The 12,394-nt window shown below is 44.4% G+C and overlaps 1 protein-coding gene across 1 annotated transcript in view; it reads left to right on the forward strand.

The window, feature by feature from the left end:
• The window catches only part of LOC134945336 (cytochrome P450 2K1-like), a 119,332-nt gene that overhangs the window by 90,448 nt on the left and 16,490 nt on the right, over positions 1 to 12,394 (forward strand). Inside the window, exon 6 of the mRNA XM_063934540.1 lies at positions 3,763 to 3,904. Within this exon, the coding sequence (XP_063790610.1) occupies positions 3,763 to 3,904 (142 nt within the window). The remainder of the gene's footprint in view (positions 1 to 3,762; positions 3,905 to 12,394) is intronic.

Genomic DNA, 12,394 nt, shown 5'->3' on the forward strand with positions numbered 1-12,394 from the left:
GATAGCACCAGAGCACAATATTGGGCAATTTGGCTGAAAATATATTGAAAGTTATTTAAAACATGGGTGAAGTAACTGGTTATCCTGATTCAGCCCATGAAAACTACATCCTCAGCAATTCATCCTTGTCTGTCAAAAATGTTGTTGGTCAAATGCCAGAGGGATGGTTTTGGTGTAAGATACCAGTGTATGTTAATAAAGCAACTAATAAAGAGGCACATATAGCCACCCAATCCATGACAGAATGCATTTGTTTTATGTCTAAAAAAAATATTTGAAAGGCATATTTTAGATCATTTTGCTCGACATTGTGCTCTGCTGCCGTCAATTGCAAAATCATGCAACACCCCCCCCCCCCCCCCCCAAAAAAAAAAAATGAAAAAAACAGCAAACAGGCAGAGGTTTTTTGACCAAAAACTGACAATATGAACACATAAAGTTGAAGGCAGGCAGGAAGACAGATTAAGAGTAAGATTAGTCCTAACTGTATTATCTGTAGTTTTTACTATTTTTATTTTAAAAACCACAAAATTAAAAACATCAGTTATGTTTTCATCTATAAAACAGTGTAATGAGAGAGCTTCACCTTTAATTAGTGTGCATGTGATACATTTGGACCAATAGTGTCAAGACCGACTGATTTTGTAAATATGTTAACATTGGACCAACTGAAGGTCTAGGTTCTGGAGTATGGTGAAAACAGGGAGGATGAAGATAGTTCCGTTTCATATATTTATTAATAGGCAACAATTCCAATAAGGAGTTAAATGACAATCATTAGTCACCATATATAAACTGATGTATTGCAATGAATGGTATAAACATAAGCAGGATCAGTATTAAAGATTCATTGAAAAAAATTTCATAAGAATGAGATAAAACATGCCTGACTGAAGATTAATGAAGAATTGTCCAATATAAAGCAATGATTGGTGCCAAGCTGTAAGAAGTGTTAACTGGATATTGTAGACATAGATGAATAACTGTAAAGACTTGTTACTGAAGCTTAAAAGGCTGAACTGAAGAACTGGGTAGAATTGTCTTTGAATAATGCAAAATGTAGATACAAATGCTACAAGGAGTACTTGCAGGTTGTGAAGATTATACTTGAAACACTGTGAAGAGCTGTAGCAGACGACAATGGTGAAGAATGGGTTAAGCTGAGTGATGAGAGAACAAGGACCAGGATTAAGAAGAAACTTCCACAGGCTGTGTGATTATAGCAGGCAGTCACTGAACGAACAGAGTAAACTCTCACGGGCATCCGGGAATCCACTTGTTGCCACTTGGTGAGCGATTGACTGACAGCACAGCAGAGAGCTGGTGGATCACTTGCAGTGAAAGCTGCAGGCAGACCTCTAGGAGCGGAGGCAATATCAGGACCACTGGAATCACACAGAATCCACAGGGAGAGCACAGAGCTAGGGTACAGAGTAGCTACAACAAAGCACTGGCCAAGAGTGAAATAAACCCTGCCTACTTATAGGCAGCACAAGCACAGGATTGGCTAACACTTATCCACAGGTGCTCACAGTTGCTCACAGGTGCTGCATTTGGTCTCCAACATGGCCACCTCCTATACTGCATGCAGACACACAGAGGTGCCTCTGGCCATTCGGTCCCTGCACTCTCGGCTCCCAGAACCTGCATCACCTCTGTTGCCGATCACGCCGCGTCCCCACACAGCACCACGAGCAACCGCACCGGCAACGCACAGACCCCAGAACCCGCAGCGGTGAGTGATCAGTTCATGACAAATAGGAAGCAATGAGGGTGTTCTATTCGATTTTACATTCGATTTTGCTGGGGATTTCAATGGGGATTTGAGGTTCAATTTAGGAAGGGATTTCATAAATTCAATTCTAAATCCCTACCAAACATGAATCCACATTGAATTCGAATTGAAAATCGAATGCCAAATCGATTTTTAGTAAATAAGGGATTTTTCAACAAGTCTAGAAACTCCAAAAGGAATCGATTTCTTTCCCAAAATCTAATTTTAGTAAATATACCCCCAGGTGACTGGACCCCTCATTGACCACTCACTATCTAACGACATATAGTAAACAGAAGAATTCAGTAACCATTTTATTAATTATGTGCGGATTCTCACTTTCTATTTTTTCATGACAGCATCATACAATCATTATTTAATTGATGATAAAGCACTGCAATAGTTCACATGATTTAATGTCATCTACTTTTTCTCTTCCTTTGTTGTTACTATATTTGACTCTAGGGGAGCGCCACCTGCAAAAGGCTATATTCACAAATATTTGCAGGGATGCTAGCAACTCCCAATGTGAAGAAATTTATATATGAGTATCATGGTCCGGTTATAATATTCACCACAGCATAACACTAGGGTGTCAGCCTAAAAACCAGTGCATCAACCAATCCCCTTTCTCTATATCTGGGTATAGTTTCACAACAGCAGGAGAGCCACAAATTGTCCATGCCTGCTTAATATACTAGAGATCCACTCTCCCTTTATCAATGTTTCCAGTTGGCCATCCACCCTTTTAGCACCTAGTAATTTGGCCATGCCCCTTTTCTCTACAAAGAAGCATAGTTAATAATCGATGGCTTCTGCAGGAAAGTTATTGCTGGAGAGGATTCCAATGTCTGCAGTACTGAATAACAGCACATTCGTTCAGACTGATGTTTAACTTCCGAAGTCAGGAAAATAAATGGGTATCAGGAACAAAAGAGAAAATCAGATGCAGGGTTAGGTAACACGCTGAGTTGAATTCCAAAGATTAGAGCAGGAACTTAAAATCAGGAATCAAAGGCTCTGCGCGTGCTCATATTCTATGTAACATACAGCAGAATACAGCATATTATCGAAGACTGCATGCCATTGGGTACTGAAGTCTAAACATGACAGGTGGCGTTAGAAGAGGACCATGATAGTAATACTCCTTCTCAAAACAATGAGTACCAAGTGTCAGTTATTTGGGTAGAGGGATTTACAGTATCCAAGGAATCAGTGAAACATATCTACAAATAAGACTACGAACCAAAGGCTTGAACAAAGATCTTTGTTTTCATAGAACCAACCGCTTCAGCTTGCAGCTTTTACTGGGATTTAGATCTCAATAAAGTCCATCTAAAAATTCCTGTATCCCAGCTGTCAGCATCCTGGTGGGCAGGAGACCAACGCCAGGATCCCAACAGCTGGAATACTGGCAGCCTGCGGGCTTGCTGCGCTTGTCATGCTTCAGGCCCACGTGGTGACATTTGGTCGCCACAGGGTTATATTCCCCCTCGTGTTGTGGTGTGGACCACCACCCAAGCGGGGATTCTGGGTGGCGGGTGGGATTGCGACTGCTGTTATTTCGCCCGGTGTCGGGATTCCAGCATCGGTATCCTGACCGCTGGGATACCGGCTGCCGGCAAGTTAAATGCCTCCTGTCTCGGATTACTGTGATAACAAGCAATAGTGATCCCAAGACAGAGGAAGGGAACATCTGGAGTTAGATGGCACAGAAGGACTCTAACCCATCCACTGAAGAGTAGAGAAAGGCGAGCCAGTTATTTTGCTTATAATTGGTCAAACAGGGATGCTTGGGTGATTATTGCACCATTTGATCCCCCTGTGTATAGTACTAAGTAGAGAGGTGCATATGCATGTGCTTGTACCGCTCTCTAAAATAAAGTCTTAAAAAGAGAAAAAAAAAACAGTATAAATGTATCAAGCTGTAACCATGTCAGATATGAATATGTAAATTACACACTTCTGTTTATCTTTTGTGTTTTCAGGAACTAACAAATGCTGTAACATATTTTGATGATGAAAACTTGGTCTTCACAATTTTAGATCTCTTTGCAGCTGGAAGTGAAACTACAGCTACAACACTTCACTGGGCCCTTTTATTGATGGCAAAGTATCCAGAAATTCAAAGTAATTTTACTATTGTGATATTTGCAGAGTTATTATTAGGAGGGGGGCAGTGGAGTTTACTTTCTGACACCTGAGCCTTATTGTTTGATCACTTTAGTGTGTAGGACCACATTTGACTAGAGATGAGCGGGTTCGGTTTCTCTGAATCCGAACCCGCACGAACTTCATGTTTTTTTCACGGGTCCGAGCAGACTCGGATCCTCCCGCCTTGCTCGGTTAACCCGAGCGCGCCCGAACGTCATCATGACGCTGTCGGATTCTCGCGAGACTCGGATTCTATATAAGGAGCCGCGCGTCGCCGCCATTTTCACACGTGCATTGAGATTGATAGGGAGAGGACGTGGCTGGCGTCTTCTCCATTTAGATTAGGGTTGAGAGAGAGAGAGATTGACCTGAGGCTGTGATACTGTAGAAGAGAGTGCAGAGTTTAGTGACTGACGACCACAGTGACCACCAGACAGTGCAGTTGTTTGTTTTATTTAATATATCCGTTCTCTGCCTGAAAAAAACGATACACACAGTGACTCAGTCACATACCATATCTGTGTGCACTGCTCAGCCCAGTGTGCTGCATCAATGTATATATATATCTGACTGTGCTCAGCTCACACAGCTTATAATTGTGGGGGAGACTGGGGAGCACTGCAGTGCCAGTTATAGGTTATAGCAGGAGCCAGGAGTACATAATATTATATTAAAATTAAACAGTGCACACTTTTGCTGCAGGAGTGCCACTGCCAGTGTGACTAGTGACCAGTGACCTGACCACCAGTATATATAATATTAGTAGTATACTATCTCTTTATCAACCAGTCTATATTAGCAGCAGACACAGTACAGTGCGGTAGTTCACGGCTGTGGCTACCTCTGTGTCGGCACTCGGCAGCCCGTCCATAATTGTATATACCACCTAACCGTGGTTTTTTTTTCTTTCTTTATACATACATACTAGTTACGAGTATACTATCTCTTTATCAACCAGTCTATATATTAGCAGCAGACACAGTACAGTGCGGTAGTTCACGGCTGTGGCTACCTCTGTGTCGGCACTCGGCAGCCCGTCCATAATTGTATATACCACCTAACCGTGGTTTTTTTTTCTTTCTTTATACATACATACTAGTTACGAGTATACTATCTCTTTATCAACCAGTCTATATTAGCAGCAGACACAGTACAGTGCGGTAGTTCACGGCTGTGGCTACCTCTGTGTCGGCACTCGGCAGCCCGTCCATAATTGTATATACCACCTAACCGTGTTTTTTTTTTCTTTCTTTATACATACATACTAGTTACGAGTATACTATCTCTTTATCAACCAGTCTATATATTAGCAGCAGACACAGTACAGTGCGGTAGTTCACGGCTGTGGCTACCTCTGTTTCGGCACTCGGCAGCCCGTCCATAATTGTATATACCACCTAACCGTGGTTTTTTTTTCTTTCTTTATACATACATACTAGTTACGAGTATACTATCTCTTTATCAACCAGTCTATATTAGCAGCAGACACAGTACAGTGCGGTAGTTCACGGCTGTGGCTACCTCTGTGTCGGCACTCGGCAGCCCGTCCATAATTGTATATACCACCTAACCGTGGTTTTTTTTTCTTTCTTTATACATACATACTAGTTACGAGTATACTATCTCTTTATCAACCAGTCTATATATTAGCAGCAGACACAGTACAGTGCGGTAGTTCACGGCTGTGGCTACCTCTGTGTCGGCACTCGGCAGCCCGTCCATAATTGTATATACCACCTAACCGTGGTTTTTTTTTCTTCTTTATACATACATACTACTACGACATCTCTTTATCAACCAGTCTATATTAGCAGCAGACACAGTACAGTACGGTAGTTCACGGCTGTGGCTACCTCTGTGTCTGCACTCGGCAGGCAGTCCGTCCATAATTGTATACCACCTAACCGTGGTTTTTTTTTCTTTCTTCTTTATACATACATAGTTACATAGACATCTCTTTATCAACCAGTCTATATTAGCAGCAGACACAGTACAGTACGGTAGTTCACGGCTGTGGCTACCTCTGTGTCTGCACTCGGCAGGCAGTCCGTCCATAATTGTATACCACCTAACCGTGTTTTTTTTTTCTTTCTTCTTTATACATACATAGTTACATAGACATCTCTTTATCAACCAGTCTATATTAGCAGCAGACACAGTACAGTACGGTAGTTCACGGCTGTGGCTACCTCTGTGTCTGCACTCGGCAGGCAGTCCGTCCATAATTGTATACCACCTAACCGTGGTTTTTTTTTCTTTCTTCTTTATACATACATAGTTACATAGACATCTCTTTATCAACCAGTCTATATTAGCAGCAGACACAGTACAGTACGGTAGTTCACGGCTGTGGCTACCTCTGTGTCTGCACTCGGCAGGCAGTCCATAATTGTATACTAGTATCCATCTCCATTGTTTACCTGAGGTGCCTTTTAGTTGTGCCTATTAAAATATGGAGAACAAAAATGTTGAGGTTCCAAAATTAGGGAAAGATCAAGATCCACTTCCACCTCGTGCTGAAGCTGCTGCCACTAGTCATGGCCGAGACGATGAAATGCCAGCAACGTCGTCTGCCAAGGCCGATGCCCAATGTCATAGTACAGAGCATGTCAAATCCAAAACACCAAATATCAGAAAAAAAAGGACTCCAAAACCTAAAATAAAATTGTCGGAGGAGAAGCGTAAACTTGCCAATATGCCATTTACGACACGGAGTGGCAAGGAACGGCTGAGGCCCTGGCCTATGTTCATGACTAGTGGTTCAGCTTCACATGAGGATGGAAGCACTCAGCCTCTCGCTAGAAAAATGAAAAGACTCAAGCTGGCAAAAGCAGCACAGCAAAGAACTGTGCATTCTTCGAAATCCCAAATCCACAAGGAGAGTCCAATTGTGTCGGTTGCGATGCCTGACCTTCCCAACACTGGACGTGAAGAGCATGCGCCTTCCACCATTTGCACGCCCCCTGCAAGTGCTGGAAGGAGCACCCGCAGTCCAGTTCCTGATAGTCAGATTGAAGATGTCAGTGTTGAAGTACACCAGGATGAGGAGGATATGGGTGTTGCTGGCGCTGGGGAGGAAATTGACCAGGAGGATTCTGATGGTGAGGTGGTTTGTTTAAGTCAGGCACCCGGGGAGACACCTGTTGTCCGTGGGAGGAATATGGCCGTTGACATGCCAGGTGAAAATACCAAAAAAATCAGCTCTTCGGTGTGGAGGTATTTCACCAGAAATGCGGACAACAGGTGTCAAGCCGTGTGTTCCCTTTGTCAAGCTGTAATAAGTAGGGGTAAGGACGTTAACCACCTCGGAACATCCTCCCTTATACGTCACCTGCAGCGCATTCATAATAAGTCAGTGACAAGTTCAAAAACTTTGGGTGACAGCGGAAGCAGTCCACTGACCAGTAAATCCCTTCCTCTTGTAACCAAGCTCACGCAAACCACCCCACCAACTCCCTCAGTGTCAATTTCCTCCTTCCCCAGGAATGCCAATAGTCCTGCAGGCCATGTCACTGGCAATTCTGACGATTCCTCTCCTGCCTGGGATTCCTCCGATGCATCCTTGCGTGTAACGCCTACTGCTGCTGGCGCTGCTGTTGTTGCTGCTGGGAGTCGATGGTCATCCCAGAGGGGAAGTCGTAAGCCCACTTGTACTGCTTCCAGTAAGCAATTGACTGTTCAACAGTCCTTTGCGAGGAAGATGAAATATCACAGCAGTCATCCTGCTGCAAAGCGGATAACTGAGGCCTTGACAACTATGTTGGTGTTAGACGTGCGTCCGGTATCCGCCGTTAGTTCACAGGGAGCTAGACAATTTATTGAGGCAGTGTGCCCCCGTTACCAAATACCATCTAGGTTCCACTTCTCTAGGCAGGCGATACCGAGAATGTACACGGACGTCAGAAAAAGACTCACCAGTGTCCTAAAAAATGCAGTTGTACCCAATGTCCACTTAACCACGGACATGTGGACAAGTGGAGCAGGGCAGGGTCAGGACTATATGACTGTGACAGCCCACTGGGTAGATGTATGGACTCCCGCCGCAAGAACAGCAGCGGCGGCACCAGTAGCAGCATCTCGCAAACGCCAACTCTTTCCTAGGCAGGCTACGCTTTGTATCACCGCTTTCCAGAATACGCACACAGCTGAAAACCTCTTACGGCAACTGAGGAAGATCATCGCGGAATGGCTTACCCCAATTGGACTCTCCTGTGGATTTGTGGCATCGGACAACGCCAGCAATATTGTGTGTGCATTAAATATGGGCAAATTCCAGCACGTCCCATGTTTTGCACATACCTTGAATTTGGTGGTGCAGAATTTTTTGAAAAACGACAGGGGCGTGCAAGAGATGCTGTCGGTGGCCAGAAGAATTGCGGGACACTTTCGGCGTACAGGCACCACGTACAGAAGACTGGAGCACCACCAAAAACTACTGAACCTGCCCTGCCATCATCTGAAGCAAGAAGTGGTAACGAGGTGGAATTCAACCCTCTATATGCTTCAGAGGTTGGAGGAGCAGCAAAAGGCCATTCAAGCCTATACAATTGAGCACGATATAGTAGGTGGAATGCACCTGTCTCAGGCGCAGTGGAGAATGATTTCAACGTTGTGCAAGGTTCTGATGCCCTTTGAACTTGCCACACGTGAAGTCAGTTCAGACACTGCCAGCCTGAGTCAGGTCATTCCCCTCATCAGGCTTTTGCAGAAGAAGCTGGAGACATTGAAGGAGGAGCTAACACGGAGCGATTCCGCTAGGCATGTGGGACTTGTGGATGGAGCCCTTAATTCGCTTAACAAGGATTCACGGGTGGTCAATCTGTTGAAATCAGAGCACTACATTTTGGCCACCGTGCTCGATCCTAGATTTAAACCCCACCTTGGATCTCTCTTTCCGGCAGACACAAGTCTGCTGGGGTTGAAAGACCTGCTGGTGACAAAATTGTCAAGTCAAGCGGAACGCGACCTGTCAACATCTCCTCCTTCACATTCTCCCGCAACTGGGGGTGCGAGGAAAAGGCTCAGAATTCCGAGCCCACCCGCTGGCGGTGATGCAGGGCAGTCTGGAGCGACTGCTGATGCTGACATCTGGTCCGGACTGAAGGACCTGACAACGATTATGGACATGTCGTCTACTGTCACTGCATATGATTCTCTCAACATTGATAGAATGGTGGAGGATTATATGAGTGACCGCATCCAAGTAGGCACGTCACACAGTCCGTACTTATACTGGCAGGAAAAAGAGGCAATTTGGAGGCCCTTGCACAAACTGGCTTTATTCTACCTAAGTTGCCCTCCCACAAGTGTGTACTCCGAAAGAGTGTTTAGTGCCGCCGCTCACCTTGTCAGCAATCGGCGTACGAGGTTACATCCAGAAAATGTGGAGAAGATGATGTTCATTAAAATGAATTATAATCAATTCCTCCGCGGAGACATTGACCAGCAGCAATTGCCTCCACAAAGTACACAGGGAGCTGAGATGGTGGATTCCAGTGGGGACGAATTGATAATCTGTGAGGAGGGGGATGTACACGGTGATATATCGGAGGGTGATGATGAGGTGGACATCTTGCCTCTGTAGAGCCAGTTTGTGCAAGGAGAGATTAATTGCTTCTTTTTTGGGGGGGGTCCAAACCAACCCGTCATATCAGTCACAGTCGTGTGGCAGACCCTGTCACTGAAATGATGGGTTGGTTAAAGTGTGCATGTCCTGTTTTGTTTATACAACATAAGGGTGGGTGGGAGGGCCCAAGGACAATTCCATCTTGCACCTCTTTTTTCTTTTCTTTTTCTTTGCATCATGTGCTGATTGGGGAGGGTTTTTTGGAAGGGACATCCTGCGTGACACTGCAGTGCCACTCCTAAATGGGCCCGGTGTTTGTGTCGACCACTAGGGTCGCTAATCTTACTCACACAGTCAGCTACCTCATTGCGCCTCTTTTTTTCTTTGCGTCATGTGCTGTTTGGGGAGGGTTTTTTGGAAGGGCCATCCTGCGTGACACTGCAGTGCCACTCCTAGATGGGCCCGGTGTTTGTGTCGGCCACTAGGGTCGCTAATCTTACTCACACAGCTACCTCATTGTGCCTCTTTTTTTCTTTGCGTCATGTGCTGTTTGGGGAGGGTTTTTTGGAAGGGACATCCTGCGTGACACTGCAGTGCCACTCCTAGATGGGCCTGGTGTTTGTGTCGGCCACTAGGGTCGCTAATCTTACTCACACAGCTACCTCATTGCGCCTCTTTTTTTCTTTGCGTCATGTGCAGTTTGGGGAGGGTTTTTTGGAAGGGCCATCCTGCGTGACACTTTAGTGCCACTCCTAGATGGGCCCGGTGTTTGTGTCGGCCACTAGGGTCGCTAATCTTACTCACACAGCTACCTCATTGCGCCTCTTTTTTTCTTTGCGTCATGTGCTGTTTGGGGAGGGTTTTTTGGAAGGGACATCCTGCGTGACACTGCAGTGCCACTCCTAGATGGGCCCGGTGTTTGTGTCGGCCACTAGGGTCGCTTATCTTACTCACACAGCGACCTCGGTGCAAATTTTAGGACTAAAAATAATATTGTGAGGTGTGAGGTATTCAGAATAGACTGAAAATGAGTGTAAATTATGGTTTTTGAGGTTAATAATACTTTGGGATCAAAATGACCCCCAAATTCTATGATTTAAGCTGTTTTTTAGTGTTTTTTGAAAAAAACACCCGAATCCAAAACACACCCGAATCTGACAAAAAAAATTCGGTGAGGTTTTGCCAAAACGCGTTCGAACCCAAAACACGGCCGCGGAACCGAACCCAAAACCAAAACACAAAACCCGAAAAATTTCAGGCGCTCATCTCTACATTTGACCCACTTGAAATCCAACAAGAATGGAAAATCGGATCCGCAGCTGACCTTATCAGCTAACCTTAACATCAAAGCTTTAAGCTTTATATTCTCAACTAGTCATTCAGCACATGGCCTAAATGACTGCATCTGTGCAGTCGTGCCCTAAAAATGTGACAACATAAACTTTGGGTTGAGTAGCCCTTTAAGCCTTTTCCCTAGATTTATATTGTTTGTGCATTCTGGATGTTACTGAAACTTACTTGCATGATGGATACTGCAGGAGAACCTTGGCAGGATGAGGCAGCAATTTAATTAATGTTGGACCAATGATTGGATAGTCGCTACCCAAAGAACAAGTATAATATTTCTGTGTCAGTAAATACTGCTCTATAGCAAAAAACAAGGTACATTTTTGTTGCTAAAGGATCAGCAAGTTAGTGGTATGCTTGCTGGAGGTCCACTTCTTTTGAAGTCCATGATTTGCTTTGTAGCTTGGACAAATCCATATACCTCCTCCGGTATCCTTATCCTTAGTAATATTTACTGTCAGTTGAAAAGGACAAGAAAACTGTACCTGACAACTTCCATATATATGTCACACTGTGTAAAGTTTTTCGCTACATAAAACATTAATAATAATAATAATAATAATTTTATTTATATAGTGCTCTTTCTCCAACAGGACTCAAGGCGCTTTACAGATATCAAAAACAATGCACATGATACAGAGGATTTGAGTAATACAACAATAGATAAGCCACACAGACATAAAAGAAAACCTTAAGCACACAGAAAGCATAATGCAGGATTGGTGTAGGCATTTTGGGTAATAACTTCCAAGGGTTGTGTATTCCACCCTCACAAGGTACCAGGTGCGGCAGCCATCTTGGGCGCTCAGCGTAGGATTACCCAGGGTGGAATAGTCCACCCCTAGAAGAGATTACACAAAATGGGGGTGATTTCAGAGTCCTACAGTTCAGAGTAGGGTTCCATCAAAACCATCAGGCCTATGTATTTTTCATCCCATCCACAAGTGTACCATATGGGGCAGCCATGTTGGGCGCACTTTGAAGGTTACACTGTGGGAGGCGAGCCATACAAGGGCCAAGTTCATATATGGGAAAACTGATGCTTATGTAGTAGTATGATGTACCCTGCATGTAGGGCACAATGGAAAGGTGTGCAATCAGTGGAGGTAAACATTACAGGAAAAACACATGGTGGGGTTGAAGCGAGCAATGGAAAGAAAATGAAAAAAAAAACGAAAAAAAAAAACACAATAGCAGGCAACTAGTGGCAGAAGTAGGATTGGGATAACATTATTTTGATCAGATCTTAGTACGGGTGGGTAGGAGAATGTGGGGGGCATACTCAGAAGCAATGGGGATGTCCCTGCTGAGCCTGGTCCTGGTGCTGTGCCCCATTAAGATATTTCTTATACTGGGCCTATGCCAATTTTCCGCAGCTAATAAATTGTTCAACTTTTACATCAAGCTGTATCTTGAAACTTTTATATAGTAACTAGTTACCAGCCCGTAGAAATGATGGAACAACTTAACAGTAATGTATGCAGTGGTGGCTGTGCGTGCCTGAATAGAGAAACACTTGAATTGCTCTGTTGGGCGCTATCTAGTGGGCGCCG

The sequence above is a fragment of the Pseudophryne corroboree genome, chromosome 7 (assembly GCF_028390025.1).
Source record: "Pseudophryne corroboree isolate aPseCor3 chromosome 7, aPseCor3.hap2, whole genome shotgun sequence".
In the NCBI taxonomy this organism is placed as follows: Eukaryota; Metazoa; Chordata; class Amphibia; order Anura; family Myobatrachidae; genus Pseudophryne; species Pseudophryne corroboree.